At 28.7% G+C, this 23,058-nt stretch overlaps 2 protein-coding genes across 2 annotated transcripts in view; one reads left to right on the forward strand and one right to left on the reverse strand.

The window, feature by feature from the left end:
• The window catches only part of LOC117177877 (TBC1 domain family member 23), a 156,814-nt gene that overhangs the window by 32,663 nt on the left and 101,093 nt on the right, over positions 1-23,058 (reverse strand). The gene's annotated exons all lie outside the window — the stretch shown is intronic.
• The window catches only part of LOC117179077 (follistatin-related protein 5-like), a 64,104-nt gene that overhangs the window by 6,174 nt on the left and 34,872 nt on the right, over positions 1-23,058 (forward strand). Inside the window, exons 2-7 of the mRNA XM_033370718.1 lie at positions 2,966-3,141; positions 4,338-4,472; positions 7,407-7,539; positions 10,181-10,341; positions 11,594-11,717; positions 15,568-15,858. Coding sequence (XP_033226609.1) covers positions 2,966-3,141; positions 4,338-4,472; positions 7,407-7,539; positions 10,181-10,341; positions 11,594-11,717; positions 15,568-15,858 — 1,020 coding nt within the window. The remainder of the gene's footprint in view (positions 1-2,965; positions 3,142-4,337; positions 4,473-7,406; positions 7,540-10,180; positions 10,342-11,593; positions 11,718-15,567; positions 15,859-23,058) is intronic.

Here is a 23,058-nt window from a genome sequence, read left to right on the forward strand (position 1 = left end):
AATTTATTAAAAATTCTCAATTTTTGGTAAACAAAACAATCTTCTTGGCACAAAATTAATTGTTTTTTTTTAATTTAAACTAATCGGTGGAAAGTTGAACTGCTTTGTTAAAAAATTCATTCTTTTTCGAATTCATGTATCATTTTAATTAAAAGTTCATCTGTTCAGTTGAAATTTGAGCTATTTTGTCAAAAAATTCATTTTTTTTATCAATCTGTTTTGAGTAGGAAATTGAACTTTTTTTGGTTAAAAATTAATCTTCTTGGATTAAAATTCATATTTTTCATTTGAAAATGTAACCTCCTGGCTGAAAGTGGAATCACATTAATAAAATTTCATTTTTTATATTAAAGATTTATTATTTGAGCTGAAGATTCATCTCTTTTGTTGAAAATTCAACTATTTTGTTGAAAGTTAGTTTTTTCCCCTTGACATTTTTTTTCTCAAAAATATTTTTTTATTGAAAATTGACCTTTTTAAATGAAAATATAACAGATTGGATAATTAAAAATAACTAATTTTGTAAGTGAGTCAAGCTCAACGATTTAAAAAGATTCAGTCATTTTTCCCTGATTCAAATTGAGACTGTAAAAAAACAGTTTTAATTTGAATTAGTATCTGTTATAATTCTGCATCCCTATAAAATATAAAACCTATAAAGAGAACTCAGAAGAAGGGACTATAATAAATTTATAAGTGATTTTTTTATAAACAAAATGTTTCTTGTAAGGACTTTTTGAACTTGCAACATAGTTTTAGAGACCTTTTTACCAAAATACAATTTAAAAGTTTATACACTCTTTTTGTAAAAACAAGTCTCTATTATCTGTGTTTCTATAGAAAACACCTGTTGACATAAAAGAAGAAGAAAGTACGTTCTCCTTTATTTCCGTCGAACTTTGGCAACTCGACAACTGGAAGGTATTATTGCGTTCCGCTTTACTATCACTTAGGATCTTTTTACGATCGAATTTAAAAGGATTTAAAATATTTAAAATTTGAGCAAAAATCAAAACCAGGCAGAAAATGTTGTTTTAAACAAACAAACTAATTTTCGACCAACCAGTTAAATTTTTAACTAAACAAGATCATCTTCCCGCCAAAAAAGGAATAGTCAAATTCACATATAAATTTCTAATTTAGAACAATATTTTTCAGCCAAACAATTCAATTTTCAACTAAAAAAATTAATTTTTAACCAAAAAAGGATTAGTTGAATTTTAAATAAACCAAAATTATTTCAAATCTAGAAAAGATGAATTTTAAACAAAATAGTTACATTTTTAACCAAAGAGATTAAAACTTCTAACAAAGTGATTGAATTTTCTACTAAAAAAAATAAATGCAAAACGGAAAATATAACTAAGTGATATTTCAAACAAAAAAGGTTCTAACTGTAAAAAATGTAGAATTCAAGAAGAGGAAAAATTTTCAACAAAATTGTTGAACCTTGAACTGCATAGGCGAATTTTGAATAAAAAAGTTCAATGGTTAACCAAAAATGAAATTGTTCGATTTTCATTTTAAAAATTTATTTAAAAAACAAACGAATTTTGAACAAACCTGCTAAATTTTCAACGAAAAAGGTGCATTTTCAACTAAAATTATGACCCTTGAAACAACAAAATAAAGTTTAAACAAAGCAGCTCAACCCTTAACTATGTGGTTCATTTTTATTGAAAAAAGATAAAATGTCAAAAAAAATGTAATAGTTCATATTTCAATAAAAATAACTTTGGATTTTGAATCAAAATCCAGTAAATTCATCTGAAAAGATAAATTCTTAACCAAGAAGATTTATTTTATACCAATAAAGATCTGCTTTCCCTTACCTCATTTACACTTATTATCCTTACTTCACCTTCCCTCATTTCCCCTCAATTTCACTGTTTTTCATTCGAAAATTTTGCCTAGCTGCTCCAGTTTCCGTACCTTTCCTACTCCAATTCCTCCTATTTCCTCTACTTCTCCTACTTTCCCTTTCCTACTCACCCATACTTTCTCTACTTTCTCTTCCCTGATTCCTCCTACTTCTCCTCCACGTACTTTCCCTACTTCTTCTCCCCTTAATTCTCCTCACGTTCTCTCTAATTAACTAACTTACCTTTACCCACTGCCCCTCTTTTCTCTTTATACCTCCTTTCTTTTCTTTTATAATTCCTCCTATTTCATCTACTTTTCCCAATTTCCCTTTCCTAATTAATATTATTTCAAATACTTTCCCTTTCCTGATTCTTCCTACTTACGCACCACTTACTTTCACTACTTTGTATCCCGTTATTTTTTTCTCTGCTCTCCTGCCATCATTTAGTCTGACAGAACCCACTTCCCCTTCCCTCATTTCCCCTCATTGACCCTTATAAACTTTATATACCCTTTCCTCATTTCTCTTAAATTCCCGTACTTTTCCTCCACTCATTTCCTTTTAATTTCCATACTAACCTTTTGCTCATTACCCTCACGTCCGCTACTTTCCATCACCTCTTTACCTCTTATTTCCTGTAATTCATGTAATTCCCCTCCTCTCACTTTCCCTTATTGCCTCTTCTTTTTTCTCATTAAACTTCCCTTCCCTTTATTTCCTGACAATTAGCCTAATATTGTTCCTTCATTTTCCCTTACTCACCCTACTAATTCCTTTTTAATCACCCCCTTATCTATTTTAACTCACCAACTACCCCTTCACTCATTTCCCTTCCTTTCCCCTAATTCTCCTTTTCTCATTTTTCCTTATTTTCCCTGACTGCTCTTAATCGGAAAAGGTACAAAAGCCAACGGCCACCCTACCGAAACTATAAGGTTTTCTCCACGGAACTATGAAACCTTAAAAATTGTTTAACAATTTTATATTCTGTCCGAATTTTGTTCATGATTAGCGTTTTCCCAATTATTGTATGATAAGATTTTTAGAATTAACAAGGCAAATACTTCGTCTTAATTATGCCTTAATTATTTATGTTTTCAGATGAGCACCAAGAAGCTCCAAAGGCACTTCCTTTCGGAAACGTTACTCCTCCATCGACAAAACATTTGGATAATACTATCGAAAATGAAGATAGTAAGAACATCAAAGAAAATATAGTTGACAAAGATAGTTACGGTTCTGAAGACTGTTCTGCCCAAGAATATGAAATTATGAAGGTAAATTGTTATGCAAATTAATTAAAACAATTTAGAAAGGTAAAGATATGATAAATACAATCTTTACTAAGTTTAAAACCATTTGTAAACAATTAATAATTATAATAACTTAGAATTGAAAGCATTTGAACTTCTCAAGATTCCGTAAGTCCAAGCAGACACCCTTATAGTTTTGGTCGGGTGATGGGAAGTAAAGGGAAGTAAGAAGAAATTGTGGAAGAGGAATTAAGGAAAATAGAAAGAGGAGATAGTAGAGAAGTGAAGAAAAATTAGGGGAAGCAAGAGGTGAGGAAGTAGGTGAATTAGGGGAAAATAAGGGTATGCAAATAAAGGAAATAAGGATAAATAATGTGGGAAGAAGTAGGAAAAATTACTGAAAGGGAAGCAGGGGTAGGGGTAGTGAAGATAGGGGACGTGGGAAATGTGGTAAAAGTGGGAGAAGTGATGTAATGAGAGAGGGGAAGTAAAGGTAGTAAAGTAAGGGGATAAGGGAAGTATTTGGAAGTTACGGGTTTGGAAGTTAGAGTAAATGTGGTATAGTAAAGAAGGGGAAAGGAAGTATTGGCTGGGATATTGTAAAAGATTGCATAAGAATGCATGAGATTGCACAAGATTACAGAGAAATTAGTAGCAGGAAAGTGGGGGAAGCTAAGGAAAATCGGGTAAGGGAAAATAGAGAAAATAAGAGTTAGGTTGGCAGGAAAAGTAAAGGTGAATTTAGATAGGATAGTTAGAGAAAGTAAGGGGTTGAATGGAGTAGAAAGTGGAGGTGTAGTAGGGGAAGTTATGGCGTGAGTGTAAGAAAAAATAATGGTAGGTGAATTATAGTTATGAGGAGAGGAGAATTATGGTAGTGATGTGAGAGATAATGAAAAAGGTGACAGAAGTGGATATAGAGGAAGTGTTAAGAAATGAGGAAGGGACATTAGAGAAAGTAAGGCGAAACGAGGAGAATGGAATTAGGGAAAATAAGGAGTTGGAAAATTGAGAAAGGGAAATTAGAGTCAATAACGGGAAGCGAGTCAAGTAGGAGAAGAGGAAAAATCAGGGAAAGAGGGAAAGGTAGTGAGAGAAGGGAAAGTAGGGAGGAGGGGAAAGTAGCGAGAGATGGTAAAGTAGGGAGAGAGGGTAAAGTATTTATAAGCAAATTTATGCAAGAAGATGTAAATGTACATAGTCAATTTGTTTGTTATCAGGACAATTTGCTGCTTTATAATCATGCGAGGCTCATGGCCCAAGATAACCACAGCAAAGAGTATCTCGTGAGCATCATGTTTTCCCACTACGATCAAAATAACAACGGCAATTTGGAACGAGAAGAACTAGAGCAGGTAAATAACCTATTATTATACCTTTGAAAGATTTTAATCTTCTATAGAAGTTTTATTTATTTTATTTTCTAAATAATTTAGGCCATGGCTACGTGCACTCGCTAATGATCAAAGTTCATGTTTATGTAATTAAAAAAACATAAATAAAGAAATTTACAAGTTAATTCTTATAAACAATTTATATAAACAAATACTTCATTATAGTGCGCACTTACTGAAAACACTGATTTCTTACATGAAATGTTTTATATTTTGTATTAGATTTGTAATTTTGGACAGACAATATATTTAATTGTTTATAATAAATACATTTGATTAATGTCCTAAAGAAGGGTATATTCCTGAAAATTTTTCTTTTTTGTTGTAAGAAAATTCTCTCCAAACCAATTTTAGCTAATATTTAATCAAGATGTATAGGAAAATGGCACACATAAACATTTCTTTATAGAGGAACATCACTTTGTTCATTTCATCATTTTAAAGCTTCATAAAAGTTATTCAACATTAGTATTTGATGTACACGATGCATCCAAGTTATGATTTTTGTAAATAAATTATTTAAAAAATTTACGAACTCCATATCATCAACTACGAGTTTTTAATAAATACTTGGATTTATTTAAAAATAGCAAGAAAACATAAAGTCACTAATTTCTGGAATTTGTTATAAATAAATTAGTGAATGAAAATGGTATCGTGGACGTTTGGTAGAGATTTCTCACTTGATTCGCTCTAAATTTGAACAATTTATGTACAAATAGAGTTTTTTAATTGATTTCATGAAAATTAATAAATAACAATTTTCTTTTATAAGCAAATTTTACAAACAATTATCCATATAAGGTATTTATGATGGAATGAATAGATTTGTCTACATAATTGATGGTATATTACTTTTCAATGAAACTGAAGTATGATGTTTGGTTATCCAATGAAAATTGATACTTTTTTAAACAATATTAATTAACAAATGCACTATTCGGCTATTTTAAGGGCATTTCGATGACAAGAAACAATTTTTATTCTTAAAATTAGCAGCCAATTATTAGTATTGACTTCATGCTGTAATTCCATAACATTTGACAATTGTTTAAACATGATTAATAAACAAATGGATTATTGAGTTAATTTTTAGTATTAAAACTTTAGATTTTAACTTAATCAACTATTAATAATAAATTTGATAATACATTTTTATTATATTGATAAATAAAATGTATGGATAACAATTTTATGAACATGTAGAATATACTGAAAAAACTTTTTAAAATTCTTATTATGAGCCGTTTGTGTTAAAAAAAATGTTAATAGCTGATAATAGCCAAATAATGAATTTTATTAACTGTTTTTGTTTAAATAATTATCAAATGTTATTGATTTATAGGAAGAGGTCTTCGCTAAATAATCGGGTGTTATTACTTTGAAAAAAGCGAAACTTTATTTGTAAATACAAAAAATGATCAGAATTTGTTTAAAAAATTTAATTAAAATAACACTAGTTGAATTTTTTTATAAAGAATTGAATTTTTTAAATTTAGGCTGCTATTGCACTTCTTTTTAGTTCCTTCATGTTTTGTTTTAGATTATTTAGAGTGATTAAAACTTTTTTTTTAAAAGCACACTTCAAGAGTCAAACATTTGACTTCAGTTTTGTTATTTAATAAAAGAATATTTCAATCTTTTTCAAAAATCGGCTCTAAATAATGCAACATTTTATTATATTTCTTTAAAAAAGACCTTTAAATCGGATAATCCTTCTCTTTTGAAAATAAATTTTTCCATATTCAATTAATAAGTTATTGAATGTACTTCAATTTGTTATAATTAATTAACGCTTCATTTAGTTACAGTAAAAAATCGACCCTTTTTCTCCTAATAGGGAAAAGCTCAGTTTACGGAAAAATGAAAAAAAGAAGTACTTTTTATTAACTTTCGGGAAATTGAAGTTCAGTCACTTCTAAAGGATTACTTAAGAAATAGTCTTCACTCAATAATTTCCAATCCCCCGCCCCCTTCTAATCGTCTTGTATTGTGGTCAGAAAATGCCCAAAATAATGGAAAATAGCAATAAGAAGTAGAGGAAGTGAGGAGAGGGAAAAGAAGAGGAAAATAAGGTGTAATGAGAAAGAAGAAGGAACGGGAAGTAAAGGAAGGGAAGAGGGATGAGAGGATTGAACATAGAAAAAGAAAGGAAAAGCAGGGAAATGGGAAAATAAAAGGAAAGGAAAGGGAGAAAAAGAGAAGAAAGGAGGAGGAAGAAGAATTAGGGGAGAAGATATAGGGAAAGTGAAGAGAAATCAGGGGACGATAAGTAGCAGAATTCTGACGAAAGGGGGGTGTAGAAGTAAGAAAACTGAGGAGCAGTAAGTGGATGTGAGGGAAGGGAAACTATTCGAAATAAGAAGAAGGGAAGAAGGGGAAATTAGGGGAGCGAAAAGCATAGGAATTACCGGAAAAATAAGTGGAGGATAAATAGAGGAAGTGAAGGGAAAGCAGGGAGTCAAAGTAGGTAAAGTGAGGTTAAGCAGGAGAAATTATCCTAACTAAAGGAGGGTAGTGAGGGAAGTAAAAATATGGCTAGTAGGCTAGTAGGGGTGAATAGAGGAGGAAAAAGGATGGCTGGGGAAGGGAAGTAGAGGAAGGGGATTGTAATCTGGGAAGTGAGGAGTGGAAGAAGTAGATGATAAAGAAATTGGGCAAGCGAATGTAAAGGTAGTAAGGGAAGGAGAGTAAAAAAAGTAAAGGAAAGACTAGAAGGCTAATCAGGGTAAGTAGGACAAAAAAGGATGGTGGGTAAGGAAAGTAGAGGAAGGGGAATCTAAGCTGGGAAGTGATGATTAAGAAGTCGGTTAGAGGAATGTAAAGGGTCTAGAGGAAGGAAAGCGTAAATAATTGAAATAATAAATCAATTAAATAAGCGTTTTTATTGTTTAGATTGCAGAAAGAGAGGATCTGGAGCAATTGAGTAAAGGATGTTCTCTTGGACACATGATCAGCTACGACGACGCAGATAAAGACGGTCGATTAAATATTAATGAATTCTACATGGCTTTCAGCAAACTTTATAGTGAGTTGCACTTTATATAAATTTCAAGGCTTTTCCCTTTGAATTTATTTTTCCAGCGTTCTATCTCTTGCTTTAATCTTATTTTGTCTTGGCTACCTCAGAGGTTAAATCAACTTCCTATTCGGTTCAACAAAAAGGTATCAACAAGCTTTCTCTCGAGAAAAATCGATTTTCAAACGCCAAAGAGGGTCTGCATCCTGTTTTTTCTTTTTCTTATTTTTTTTCCTCTTGATGTTACCATTCAGACTTTCTTGTTAAGTTTTTTACTTGAATATACACCTTTACAAAAAGCTGGCATTTTAAGAACTTTTGAAATTACTCTAAACTTTCTTTTTTAAATCTATATTCAAACAATCACATTTAATCAATAATTTTAAAAAATCAAAGGCATAAATAGTATGTGCAATCCAAAAGAATATTGTTGTCAAAAATGAATAGACAAATGCGTGATTTTTAATAAATTAACATGCTTTTTTTCTAAAGAAACAAATATTTTGATACCAAAAGTCTACTAAAATATCGGTACTGTATCTGTAAAATATTTTCTACTATAAAAATAAAAACTCTATCAATTTTTTTTAACATAATTGATATAATCATCTTAATTATAGAATTTAAAATTATTTTTAATTTACATTATATTCTTTTAAATTCTTCGTATTCTTTGAATTCTTAGTAATCCTTAAATTTCTTTTAATTGCTTAAAATGCTTTAAAATTCTCTCAGATTCTTTCTCATTCTTTTAACTTTCTTAAAATCTTCTTAATTTTATGGAATCTGAAATGTTTAAATTCCTCTAACACTCTTGAAATTCTCTGAATCTTCTAAAATTGATTGATTTCTTGATTTCTCTGGATTTGTTCAGTTTTCGGAATTCCTTTAATTTCCCGAATTTCTTGAATTCTATCGATTTCACGAATTCTCCTTATCTTCTAAATATTTTAATTCTTTGAATTGCTTCAATTCTTTAAATTTCTCAAATTTTCTTAGTTTTCTAAATTCCTGAAATTCTCGGAATGACTTGAAATTCTTCAATTCTCCAAATTCCCTAAATTCCCTAAATTTGCTGACAATTTTTAATTCTTTGAATTCTCTAAATTTCTTTAATTCTCATAATATCTTAAATTCTCTAAATTTCTTAAATTCTCTGAATTTCGCGCATTCTGAGAATTTGTTAATTTCTCCGAATTTCTAGAATTCTCTGAAATCTCTGACATTTCTTGAATTACCTGAAATTCTTAAATATACTGAATGCCTGAAAATACTTTTATTCCTTGAAATTTTCCGGTTTCTTGAATGTTTTCAATTTCTTGAAATTTCTCAAATATACCAATTCTCTTTATCATCTAAATTATCTTAATCCTTCCATTTCCTTTAATTCTTTAATTTCCTCAGATTCTCTGAATTTCTTGAATTCTCTTAATTTCTTGAATTCTTTGTATTCCTTTAATTTTCTTGATTCTTTGAATACTATGAATTTCATAAGTCCTCTGAATTTCTCAAATTTTCCTCATTCTCCGAATTCCTGAAATTCTCTGAATTACTTAAAATCCTTTGAATCTCCAAATTCCCTGAACTCCCTAAGTTCCCTAACATTTTTCAATTGTTTGAATTCTCTGAATTCCTTTAATTCTCATAGTATCTTAAATTCTCTAAATTTTTCGAATTCTCTGAATTCCTTGAATTGTCAGAATTTTTTTGAGTTGTCTTAGTTTTATGATTTCTCTGAATTTCGTGCATTCTCTGCATTTGTTAAATTCTCCGCACTTCGTGAAATCTCTGACATTTCCTGAAGTATCTGAAATGAATGTTTTGAATTATCTCAATTCTACAAATTCTCTTTATCTTCTAAATTCTTTTCATCCTCCGTATTCTTAAAACTTCTCAAATTCCTGAAATCTTTCGATTCTAAGATATCTGTGAATTTGTCGAATTATCTCAATTGTTTGAATTCTCTGAAATCTTGGAAATGTCTTTGAATCCTGAAATCCTTGAATATACTGAATTCCTCAAAGTGCTTGAATTCCTTGCATTTGTTTTAATTTCCTAAATTCCTTCAATTACCTAAATCCCTTAAATTCTCTTAATTTTAGAAATTCTCTTCTCATATAAATTCTCTTAATTATCCGACTTCCTTCAATTCTTCAAATTTCTCAATTCATCTTAATTCCTGAAATTTTCTGAATGACTGAAAATCCTCAAATTCTTAGATTTCCCGGAATTACCTTAAGATTTCCTGACTTTTTTTATTTCTTTGAATTCTCGGAATTTCATGATTATGCTAACTCCTTAAATTGCCTGAATTTCTTCAATTCTCTGAATTTTATGAATTCTATGAACTTAATGAATTCTATGAATTTCTAGAATTTTTTTTAATTCTTTGAATTCTCTTAATTCCTTGAATTATTGAATTCCTTCAATTGCCTTAATCCCTTGAATTCTCTAAATTTCACGAATTTTCTTTGTCTTCCAAATTACCTTAATCCTTCGAATTTCTTAAATTTTATCAATTTCTTAACTTCTCTTAATGTTTTGACCTTAAGAACTTTCTAGGTAGCATGGTTCTAAACTTGAGTGCTTTTTAAAAAGTTTGTGCCACTGTAAAATTAAATGTTCTGAAAGACGCATTTCTTTCTTTAAGGTGTTTCAGTAGTTTCTCTAGACAAATCTCTGGAAGTGAATCATATATCGGCGAGGGTAGGGGATAACGTGGAGATAAAGTGTGACGTTACCGGAACGCCTCCACCTCCCTTAGTCTGGAGACGCAATGAAGCAGACCTGGAAGCCCTTTCTGAGCAGGAGGTAAGAGGAAACTTTCTTGGCAGTTTAAAATTAGAAGAAACTTAACTTTAGATTTCTACTCACCAAACGATTTTCAACTTTATCTCCCAAGAATTACATTTATTTTCCGAATGCTTTAAGAGTTCAAGTTTTGTTCTCCAAACTGCTCTTTTATACGTTTTAATTTTTAGAAACTTCTACAAAGGTATTTCAAAATTTGTTCTTCCAAGAATTTATCTCTTTTATAAAGTTTTATCAACAGAAAAAAAAGTAGTCCAATCCGGCATTCCACCCTTCCACCATTCCCCCCAAACTTCCTCGCTCTTGCATCCAAATCCCCTCTCATACTTCCCTTTCCCTTATCACATTTCTTTTCATCACATTTTCCCTTTCTCAACCTACCCCTCACTTTTTATTTCCTCCCTTACCTCACTACTCTACCCTCATTCCATACTACACCTTCCTAACATTTTCTTCCATTCCCTTAGTTTTACATTCCTGTTTGCCGTCTTCTGAATTTCCCCCTTAACTGATTCTACCCTTCTCCTGCTTACTCTTTCGTCCCCTTACCTTCTTCTTACTTCCTCTTCTCCTCAATTTCTACCACCCCTCCCATACTTTTTTTCCGTTCCCTCACCATCCAATCATTGTTTCTCATCACCTAAATTCCCCTTTCAACTGATAGCACCTCTCTCCTACTTGCCCTTTTATTTCCTTACCTTCCTCCCTCAAGCCATAATACAGCTCTCTTACTTATCTTTTCATCCTCTCACTCTCCACTTAATTCCTCCCCTCCTTACTCCATTCTACCCTTGCTCTACTTTTCCTTCCATCGCTTTTCTTTTCCATCCCCTTTCTTTTCCATCCCCAGTATGATCAATCCCTACTACACCTCCCCTACTTTCCCTTTCATCTTCTCTCTTTCCCATCCCTATTTCCTATCTCCTAAATTGCCCCTTCAACGGATACCCCCCTCCCCTACTCACCCTTCCATTCCCCCATTCTCTACTACCTCTTCCCTAATTGCCCTCCTAATCCCTATTTACCCCAAATTTTTCTAATACCTCCTCTCCTGGGAAGAGTAACGGCTAGGAAGCCCTTAAAAGGACCAATCATTTTGGTTTTGATAAGAATGATTTTTCCTCTCTCTTATCTTTTTTAGAATTTCAAATTCTGTCTGGAGTTGTTGGCTTAAGAAATAAACTTTTAAAGCCCTCAATAATTACACTTTTTTTACAGAAGATACTTTAATTAATTTTTCACATCTTTTCAGATTCGCGTTTTCAACGACGGAAGCCTATATTTAACAAGAGTACAATTAGTCGATGCTGGAAATTATACTTGCCATGCCCTGAGAAATAAAGATGTTGTGCAAACTCACATACTCACAGTTCACAGTGAGTACATTTTTCATTTGCAAAAATTTATGCATTTCCTGGATTCGTTTTTTTTAAATATAAAAGACTTCAAAATATCTGAAGTAAATAGGTGTTATCATGACACCGCCCCCCCCCCCAATTATTTAAAATCCAAACTTTGTTTGAAAATTCATCTGGTTGGTTCAAAGTTCCACTAATTTGTTTTTGTTTAATAATTCGACTATTTTGTGAAGAATTTAATTGTTTTTTTGAAAATTCATGTTTTTGTTTAAAAGTTGGATTCTTTTGATGAAAAAAACTTTTTTTTTTAATTGATTTTTTATTGAAAACAATTTTATTATTTTAAAATTAATCTTTTTCATTTGAAAATTCAACTTTTTATTTGTAAATTTGAATGCTTTTTAAAAATTGATCTATTTTGCTAATAATTTATTTTTTTCTTTCTGGTCTATGTATCAACTGTTTTGGATGAAGTTTAATCTTTTCGTTTGATAATTCGTTTATAAAATAAAAAATTTAATTAGTTTGTTGAAAATTACTTTTTTTAAATTAATTTTTTTTATTAAAAGTTTAGCTTCTTCATTTTTGAATGAATTTTTTTTTTCAGTCGAATTTTCAACTATTTGCTCGAACATTCGTCTTTCTGGGTAAAAATTCCACTGTTTTTCTTTAATGTTTAAACTTTTTCGTTTGAAAATTAGACTTTTTTATCAAAAATCGAATCATTTTTTTGAAAATTTATCTTTTGGGCTGAAGATTGAATCATTTTCTTGAAAAATCCTCTTTTTAAATTAACTTTTTATTAAAAATAAAACTGTTTAAATTTGGCTTAAAAATTACCTTTTTGCGACCAAAATTGAGCAATTTGTTCAAAAATTCATCTTTTTAGTTAAAAATTGGATTCTTTTGTTAAAAAATACTTTTTTTAATTGATTTTTTCTTGACAACAATTTTATCATTTTTGGTGAAAAATTAATCTTTATTATTTGTAAATTCAACTAATTATTTGTAAATTTTACTTCTTTTAAAAAATTCGTCTATTTTGGTGAAAATTCCTTTTTTTTATCAACTGTTTTGGTTAAAGTTTAATCTTTTTGTTTGATAATCTGATTATATATTTAAAAATTTAATTATTTCGTTGAAAATGCATTTTTTTGTTAAAAATTCGATTATTTTGTTCAAAATTACTTTTTTAAAGTAATTTCTTTATTAAAAATTTATCTTCTTGGTTAAAAATTTCACTGTTTTTCGTTGAAGTTTAAACTTTTTTGTTTGAAAATTCGACTATTTTATTAAAAATCTAATTATTTTGTTGATAATTCATCTTTCGTGCTGAAGATTGGATTACTTTCTTCAAAAATCCTCTTTTCAAATTAACTTTTTATTAAAAATTTAACTGTTTAAATTTTTCTTGAAAATTTATCGTTTTCCGAGAAAAATTTAGCTTATTGTTTGAAAATTCATCTTTATGGTTAAATATTCGATTATTTTGTTAAAAATTATGTTTTTAAAGTAATTTTTTATTATTAAAAATTTAGCTTTTTACTTTTGATTGAAAATTTATTTTTTTGAGTCGAATATTCAACTATTTGTTCGAAAATTCGTCTTCTTGGGTAAAAATTCCACTGTTTTTCGTTGAAGTTTAAACTTTTTCGTTTGAAAATTCTACTATTTTATAAAAATTTTAATTATTTTGTTGATAATTCATCATTTGGGCTGAAGGTTGGATTATTTTCTTCAAAAATCCTCTTTTTAAATTCATTTTTTATTACAAATTTAACTGTTCAAATTTGTATTAAAAATTTATCCCTTATCGACGAAAATTTAGCTATTTGTTTACAAATTCATCTTTTTGGTTAAAAATTCCACTATATTGTTGAAAATTTAAAAGTGTTGATAACAATTGGACTATTTGGACACAAAATTTGACCGTTTTATTAAAAGTCGATCTTTTTAGGTTGAAAATTAATCAATTTGTTTAAAAGTTAATGTTTAGTTAAAAATTCAACCATTTCTTTAAAATTTATTTTTCTTATACAAAACGAAACTGCATCATTGAAAATGTATTGGTTTGGATTATAAATTCTTTTTTCATTGCATTAGGTCATCTTGTTTAATTCAAAAAAATTTTTTAAATAATTAAAAAATTGTAATTCTTTTATTCCGTTTGTTCAAGATTATAATGTTAATCTCAAAATACCAATTGCCAGGAATAACGAAAAATCGATCATGGAAAAATCAGGCAACAATCAGGGAGTTCTTAAAATAAAGTGTTTTTTCCACCCCATTAAATTCACGGAATTCCAATAATAAATATTATTTTAAGTAAAATTAAAAGAGTGATAATAGAAATTGGAAATCCAATTTTAGCGCTACCGCGGCACAGTGGTCTGGAATAGGAATTTACTGTTCATAATCGCCCACAGGTCGTCTTTCTTAACCGATTAAAACTTTTTTTTTAGAAATGCTCAGCAATTAATTTTTAAGAGAATTGTGGTTTTCTTTTTTTTTAAATTTTTTTCACCGAACAACAATATATAAACAAATATAGTGACAAAATTGACCATTTTAGCCGTGTGAATTTTTATCTCAAGAAAAAATACAGGTAGAAACTCACTATCAGCCGGAATTATTGCAAATGCATCACAGAACATAATTAATTTTAATATTATTTAATTTAATTATTATAAACAATTTCTATAAACAAATTCTTTATAAACAAGTTTTTGTCATAGCTGAATTGATTTTTCTGAACAAAAGTGATTCACAATTGTCTTTAACGCCATTTATATACTTTAAGCTTTATCAAACGTAAATAATATAGATTGTTTATAACAATTTAGTTAAACAAGTCTCCTAATCGGCCGTTTCCTCGTAGAAAAAAAAATTTTTTTCTTCATTACTTATTACAGTGACATTTATTGCAGTGACTAACCAACGAAATTAAATAAAGAATAATAATAATTTGCGTAATTGTTAATAACAATTTCTGTAGCAAACTGTCCATAGCAATAACGCTGTACTTGCGTTTTTATCCAATTTTGGAATCACTGTTAGTTTATTGTCGGATAATTTCAGTGGAAAATCGTTCTTTTTGCATGTAAAAAAAAAATAAATCATAGTTTTGTTAAAAAATTCCTTATAACAATCATATAAATTATTCTTTATTTAATTTAGTTGGTTAGTCAGCGCAATAAATATCACTCTAATAGTTATTGAAGAAAAAAATATTTTTTTCTACGAGGAAACGGCCGATTAGGAGACTTGTTTAACTAAATTGTTATAAACAATCTATATTGTTTATGTTTGATAAAGCTTAAAGTATATAAATAGCTTTAAAGACAATTGTAAATCACTTTTGTTCAGAAAAATCAATTCGGCTATGAGAAAAACTCGTTTATAAAGAATTTGTTTATAGAAATGTTTATAAAAACAATAGTTGTTAACTCATGCTAATTTTTTGTTAGAACTTATGACTCTTACGAAAAATATTAGCAACTAGCGTGAAATAAAAGATTTTTTCTATGATAAAAAAACACTAATAAGAATTTGTTTATAAAAATTGTTTATAATAATTCAGTTAAATATTAGTAAAATAAATTATGTTCTATGAATGCATGTGCAATAATTCAGGCTGATAGTGAGTTTCTATCTGTATTTTTTCTTGAGATAAAAATTCACAAAGCTAAAATGGTCAATTTTTTCACTATATTTGTTTATATATTGTTGCTCTGTGAAAAAAATTTTAAAAAAGCAAACCAAAATTCTCTTAAAAATTAATTGCTGAGCATTTCTGAAAAAAATCTTTTAAATCGGTTAAGAAGATAATTATTAACGTAATAATGCTGTTATTTGAAATCCTGAACAGCCATTCCGGAAGTGCGAGTGACGCCGAGACTCCAGTCAAAGAGACCTGGAGAAGAGGCGACGATGAGGTGCCACGTGGTTGGAGAACCACTTCCACGCGTCGAGTGGTTGAAGAACGACGAACCACTTCACGACGAACCAGATAAGTTTGAAGTAATTGGAAACGGGACAAGATTGCTCATCAAAAACATCGGTTATGCCGATACCGGCGCCTACATGTGCCAGGCGACAAGTATCGGCGGACTCACAAGAGACATCAGCAGTCTCGTCGTACAGGAACAACCAACACCCTGTAAGTTTTAACCCGTCAGTTAGTTCTGCAACCAATTCAAAATAATAATCTATTTATTATTTTTCAACTAAAAATTATTACAGATCTGTTACATAACTTTTATATAACAGTTACTTCAATCTTATCTGAATGTTACTTAAGGCCGTGTAATGAGAGGGTCACGTGACCAAATCTGGACCTCAATTTTTCATTCCCAACTTACGTCTAAAGAAAATGAGGTATCGCTCGGAAAGTTTGGGATATGAAAAAGGAGGCAATAAAATTCATGTCTCTGCTTTGCTCCGGTGGAAATTTTAAAAAAATCTGCCCGCTTAGCGGGCACATTCTCATCGCGCGCGGCACGCTTCGCTTGCAAGTTTGAGCGCTCTCGGACTTTGCGCTCGATAATGTGTTTACCTCGCGCTACGCGCTCGATCTTTGTGCATAGATTTTTTTAAACTAAAGGTGAAAGCATCGATATCAGTAACTTAGTGATTGTGAATTCTCTTTGATTAAAGCTCCTTCGGCTTTGACGAACACATTCTCATTACGTATCTCGTGCTTCGCACTCGAGTTTCTGCCTAAAATTTTATATCATTCCCATAAATTTATATTATTACAATTCATTACATGCACTGATACTAAAACAGACGCAGTTTCATTGTTCCGTTTAATAAAAAATGTGCATTCTTAAAAAAAATTGTTTATTAAACATTTTATAAAAGAAAAAGTGGTCTCAAAAATAATAAAAATGGGCTCACTTTTCGAATTTTATATTCAAAATAGCTGACCTATTTTTAAGATTCATGAGGTTTCAAAACGTGGACATTTGACAAAAACTGGGGGGGGGGGGGAGTAAAATTTGTCACAAATCTAAATACCTCTTCTGATAAGAATGTAAAAAAAACATTAATAAAAATTTGTTTGCTCTACTTTTGGTGAAAAAATGCTATCTACTTATTTTTTCTTACCTTGTGTCGTGTGTCGAAAAACTTAATTTTTGTATTTTCAATGTTTTTTTCTATAAATAAAAGAAAAACTACGTTCCTAAAAAAGAGTGATTAATAAAAAATTTGTAGATATTTTTTGGGTGCACAATGTTTGTTTTATCACTTTTTTCCTATCTTGTATAGTTTGACCACAAAATGCAAATTTTTGATTATTTTTTGTGTAGTCAAAATTTTAATTTTCAATTCTTCGGAAAAATTAAAAAAATTTGTTATTACAATCTTGTAGTGCTATCGGAAATTAACATTTTTCTTTTCAAGTACTATGAACAAGTGTACAAAGAATTTTTGAATCATGAAAAAATGTGGAATCAACAATTTTCAAAATAGGCTCAAAGACATACAGACAGACACATTTGTAAAAACCTGTTTTTCGCATTCAGGGGGTCTCAAAATATGGACCTTTTGACAAAAAATGGGGGGGGGCAAATTTTACACAAATATAATACCTTTATTTGTCATGAATAATTTTTTGATAGTTCTGTTTTTGGTTTTAATCCTCAAAAAATAGCATTTAAAACTTAAAAAATGAAAATTTTCGAAACCCCTCACGTGAGACGAAATAAATCTTTTTCAAATTCACAATTTTTGTCTTCTCTTCTTTCACCGTATTTTGCATAGTTTGGCCGAAAAATGTAATTTTTGGATTATTCATTATTTTGTATTCTTTCAAAATTTGAATCTTTTATTTTTCAAGAAATTTATAAAATTTGTTATGATAATCTTGTAGGGCATTAAAAAAACAACATTTTTCTTCTCTTGAATTTTTTCATATCGTGCGTTATTTGGCTTAAAATGTTCATTTTCATGTGTTTTTTGAAATTTTGTAAATGCTATAACTCTAGTATTTTTGATTTTATGAAAAAGTCACTATATAAATTTCTTGACTTTTTTATTACTATGAATAACCGTACAGAGAATTTTTCAATTTGGAAAAAAAATGGTCTCAAAAATATTCAAAATGTGCTCACTTTTTGAATTTTTATCCAAAACGGCTGGGTAACAAACTTGACCTTAAGTTTGGTACACTAAACGAGTCTACCAAAGGCCAATCTGATAGATTAATTTGTTCAAAAGTAATCGTGTTCACAAACATACATTCATACATACAGACAGGGATACATACAGAGACATTCGTGAAAACCTGTTTTTTGGATTCAGGAGTCTTAAAACGTGGACAAATACACAAATAATGCAAAAAATATATAGCACTTCTATGTGTAATCGGGAAAATTGTTTACTGGAACGTATGTGGAAATAGTAAACTTTGAAGAAAAAAAAACGATTTCGAACAATCGGAAAAGTTCACTTGAAAGGCGTATTAAAACTTTCGCGAAATGCAGTAAAAGTGATATGTGGGTGAGGTATGTACACGCAAAGACGAGTATTTTTCAAGGATAAAGGATGATTTATATAACTGTTACATCATTGTTATATAACAGTTAGATCACTGTTAAAGAACTTTTATATAGAATTTATATCAATTCTGTATGAATGTTACATAACTATTTCATAATTGTTATATAGATGTTGCACCACTACTTTTCATTAGTTACTGAACTTTTACATAACTGTCAAAAAAGTTATGTAACAGATATATAACAATGATATAAATAATATATGAATGTAATATACTTGTCAGATATATGTTATACGTCTGTTACATAACAGTTACATGACAGTTACATGACTTGTACTTTACTAAAAGAGAGCCAAAAACTACGTTTGATAACAGGAAGCGGGGCTCATTCTACTATTCTCTTTTTTTTAATTTATTCTTTTTTTTCTCCATTTTTCAAAAAACTTCCCTTTTTCCTTAAATGTTAAATAAATTAATAGAATCCCTTAAGAAAATCAAACTATGTTTTGTTGAAAAGTCTACTATTATATTTTTGGTTCGGAATTTATCTTGTTTGTTTAAACGCTACACTATTTTGTTCAAATTTGATTTATTTTGCTAAAAATTCAACTATTTTTTTAATAAGTCATCTTTTTTGGTCTATAGTTCCAATGTTTGTTTGAAAATTTCACATTTTTGGTTGATTTCAAATACTTTTTATATTTTATTCAATCCTTTGGTAGAAGTATTAACTATTACATTTTTTGTTAAAAATGTCAAAAATTGTTAAAAATATCGAAAATTGTTAAAAATGAAACTATTTTGATAAAAATTGAACTATTTTATAGGAAATTAACTTTTTTGTTAAAAAATTATATTTTTAAGTGTAAAATTCAATCGTTTCGTAAAAAATTCGCACTTTTCTTTTAAAAATCCAACAACTTTCTTGAAAACTAATAAAATTGCTTGAAAATATATCTTTTCCAGTAGAACGTCAATCTTTTCTGTGGAAAAATCCATCTTTTTGGTTGAAAATTGAACTATCAGGTTCGATATTAATATTTTTTTATTGCAAATTTAAGTGCTGTGTCAAAGTTTTTTAGGGTCACTTGTTTGGTTAAAAATTTAACTTTTTTATTAAAAATTCTTCTTTTTTTTGTTGTGTTGAAAATTTTTTTTTTAATTTTAACTACACTCCATTTTTTATGAAAAATCTATACTTTGCTTAGTTCAAATATGAGCTAATTGAATTAAAATGTATATATTTTTATGAAAAATTTTCTTTTGGGATCGAAAATTAATCTGGTTTGTTAACAATTCATCTTTTTTGTTGATGATTCAACTATTTTGTTAAAAATTTGTTTTAGTTTTTGTTTAATTTAACTGTATAAAGATTCGAATACTTGATTAGAAATGTATTTTTTATTTTAAAAATTCAACTATTCTAATAAAGTCGTCTTTTTATTGTAAATTTAACTGATTGTTTTAAAAGCTGGGCTTTTGAATAGAAAATTTATTTTTTATTGTAGGAAAGTCATCTTTCTGGGTTGAAAATAAACTTTTCAATTGAAAATGTAACTATATTTTAAAAAAATCGCCTTTCTAGGTCAAACATTTAAATATTTAATTGAAAGTTCAGCTATTGTGTTAAAAATTTGTCTTTTTGATAATAAATTAACTTTTTAGGTTTAACCTTCATCCGTTAGGTAGATACCTAATGGTGCTTACATCAATTTTATTAAAAACATTTTATTCCCTATTATTCTCCTATTTTTGTTAAAAAACGCTTGATTTCCCCTTTTTTGAGAAAATTATGGGCTACGTTACTCTTCGCGAGGGGGGGGGGGGGGGGGGGGGGGGGGGTATACAAAACTGCATTCGTAAACGAGGGGTAAAGAGATTTTTGTCATTTTTAAGTTAATAATATCATTTTCAAAATTTTGTGGATTACTCCAACTTCAGGCTAAGATGTAACTGTTATATAACAGTTACATAACTTCTATATAATTGTGAGATTATTTTAAAAAATTGTTATATAACTGTTATATAATTATTATATAACTATTATAAATTTTTTATATGATGCTTACATAACCATTATGTAACTAATATATAAATTTTATATGACTGGTATATAACGTTAGCATAACTATTACAAAACTGTGATATAGGTTTTAGGAAACTGTTATATTTCAGTTTCATAACAGTTACATAACCCGAACGTTTTTATCTTTATCCGATAAAATAATATCGGACCACTATTTAAATAAATAAAATCGAAAAATTAACTAATTTCCCATAAGTTATATGACTTTAAAAACTTTTAAAATTTCTCATCCCCATCTCGGTCCTCAGAATTTAACCTGGTAATATTATTAGAATTATTTTCATGTAAAGGTAACAGTTTCTTGCATAATTAATTCCCCAAATGCGTTAATGGTGCCCATAAAAAAGTTTTAATTCTCTTTTCCTAAAGTATTATCGGTCGTAAATTCATAACGCTTGTATCGTTCGAAAAGCACCTCATACCGTGGAGATAATGGATGCATGGCAACTGGAAAACCTCATGAATTTTCTTGAACCAGGAAAACCCCGAGAATTTAATTCTTTTAGCGAGAACTTTTTACTTTTATTGAGAAAAATACTTTTTTCATGTTATCTTATTTTTATTGTTTACGCATTTAATTTAATTTGATGTAACCTTGAAGGTAAATATTGAGCTCATTTGTATCAAATTAATTGCTTTTATTATTATTTTGATTACTTTTAGTATTTTTATATTTTTCAGGGATTTTTATTTTTTCAAAAGGGAACAAGAATTTTCAAGCACATGTTTAATTTTTCAAACTTTGGAATTTTTCATTGCCCTAATTATATTATAACGTACATTCGTCAAGTCATTTGAGCTAAGGAAAGTAACTTTGCGTGGATTGGCATTCAACAAAAGTTTTTAAATTTTCGAAATTATATAATATTTTATTTTTGGTTTTTGAATTTAAACATTTAAAAAAATTTCCTATTGGTTCAAAAATTATGGCAGAATTTCTGTATGTACATTTTTTGTCAGTTAATAGTGTAATGAAAAATTATAAATAAAGAAGAGAAGTGGCCGTTTAATGAGTCGTTATTTTAACGTTTGAAAAAAAGTCTTTTGGATCTAGTTAAATGTACACCTTCTCGTAAAAAGTTAAAAATTTTCCAAAATTTATACTTCCGAAATTAATCAATTTCATAATTTTCAAATTCCTGTAATTAGCAAATTCCCGGATTTTAAAATACCCGGAAAAAATGAATTATTAATTCATTTTGAAGCACATGTAAAATAAAATATGATTGTATCAGAAAAAACTTTTACATATTTTTGTCGTCGATAATATTTCGACCAAAAGAGATGAATGTTCATGCAAAATGATCAATTTTTCACAAAAACTACAAGTTTAATTTTCGGTTCGAAAAATTAATTTTTATTTAAAAAAACGAATTTTCAACCAAATAGTTACATGTTCAACCATCTAATTTTTAAGAAAGTAATTAAGCTTTCAAACAAGTAGTTCAATTTTTAGCTGAAAAAGATACATTCTAAATAAAAACTTCAGTAGTTGATATTTCATCCCAAAAGTATTTTTATTTTATATCTTAAATTTTAGAATTCAACAAAAAAACCTATTTTTAAGAAAATATTTAACTTTTTAACCAAAGAGATCAATTTTCAACTTAAATGATAAATCTTCAGCCAAAAAATTAGTTTTACTACAAATTAGTTCAACTTTAAAACAAATAATTTAATTTCAAGCTAAAGAAGATAAATTTCTAACCAAAAATGTTCATTTTGAACAAAACAAAAAGATTTTTCAACAAAATAATAAAATTTCCAACTGCAGAGATCAATTCTCAACTAGAAAAATCAACCTTCAATAAAAAAAACATTTTAAAAAGGTGTTTGAACTTTAAACAAAAATAACTACTTTTTAATTTAGTTATGAAATCTCAATTAAAATACTTAATTTTTCAATCAAAAATGATAATACTGCTACCCAAAGAGATAAAACAACAAAAGAGTTAAAAAGTAAGAAAGAAAAAAATGTCAACCAAATTGCTTAATTCTTAAGAAAAAAGTTAGTTTTCAACCAAAAAAGATATTTAAAAAAATCATTGTTGAATTTGTATTACAGTAATTAAATTTTTAATAAAAAGTGAGCAGATTTCTACCCAATTAGAAGCATTTGCAACAAAAGAGATAAATTTTGAACCATAGAAATTTTTTTAGTCAAAAAGAAAAAAAATGTCAACCCAATTGTTAAATTTCCAAAGAAAAGTTAGTTTTCAAACAAAAAAGAAATCTTGTTAAGAAAATTGTTACATTTTTATCAAAATAATTCAATTTTTAACTAAATAATATACTTTGTAACCAAGAAAAATTAAACCAAAAATATAATACAAGACTATTTATCAAAAAAGAATAAGCTTCATAAGAAATATTTGGATTTCTTTTTTATTACTATAAAAATATTAAGTTGGAAAACTCAACATTTGCTTGGAAAATAAGGCTAATTTTTCACTCTTGATTTCTTTATTTCGTACTGAACATTTTAAATCCATAATACGTCAATTGTCTTTTACGGTTTTTGCAACATTTTACGCTCTGAACTGAAGTTAGTTGAAAATTTTTTTAAATAGTCCAAATAGGTACCTCACTAACTAATCGTTCATAGCTGCCTCCCCTCTACTTCCCCTCTCTTCTCCTTTTTCCCTTAGCCCCACTCCAACCTTCCTTTCCCTTCAATCTTAAGCTTCTCAACACTTTAACTACCCCAATTTCTTCCTTATGTACTTACCCCTCTTCTCATTTCCTCTAACCCCCCTCAATTTTTCTCG

This window comes from Belonocnema kinseyi, chromosome 8 (genome assembly GCF_010883055.1).
Source record: "Belonocnema kinseyi isolate 2016_QV_RU_SX_M_011 chromosome 8, B_treatae_v1, whole genome shotgun sequence".
Taxonomy (NCBI): Eukaryota; Metazoa; Arthropoda; class Insecta; order Hymenoptera; family Cynipidae; genus Belonocnema; species Belonocnema kinseyi.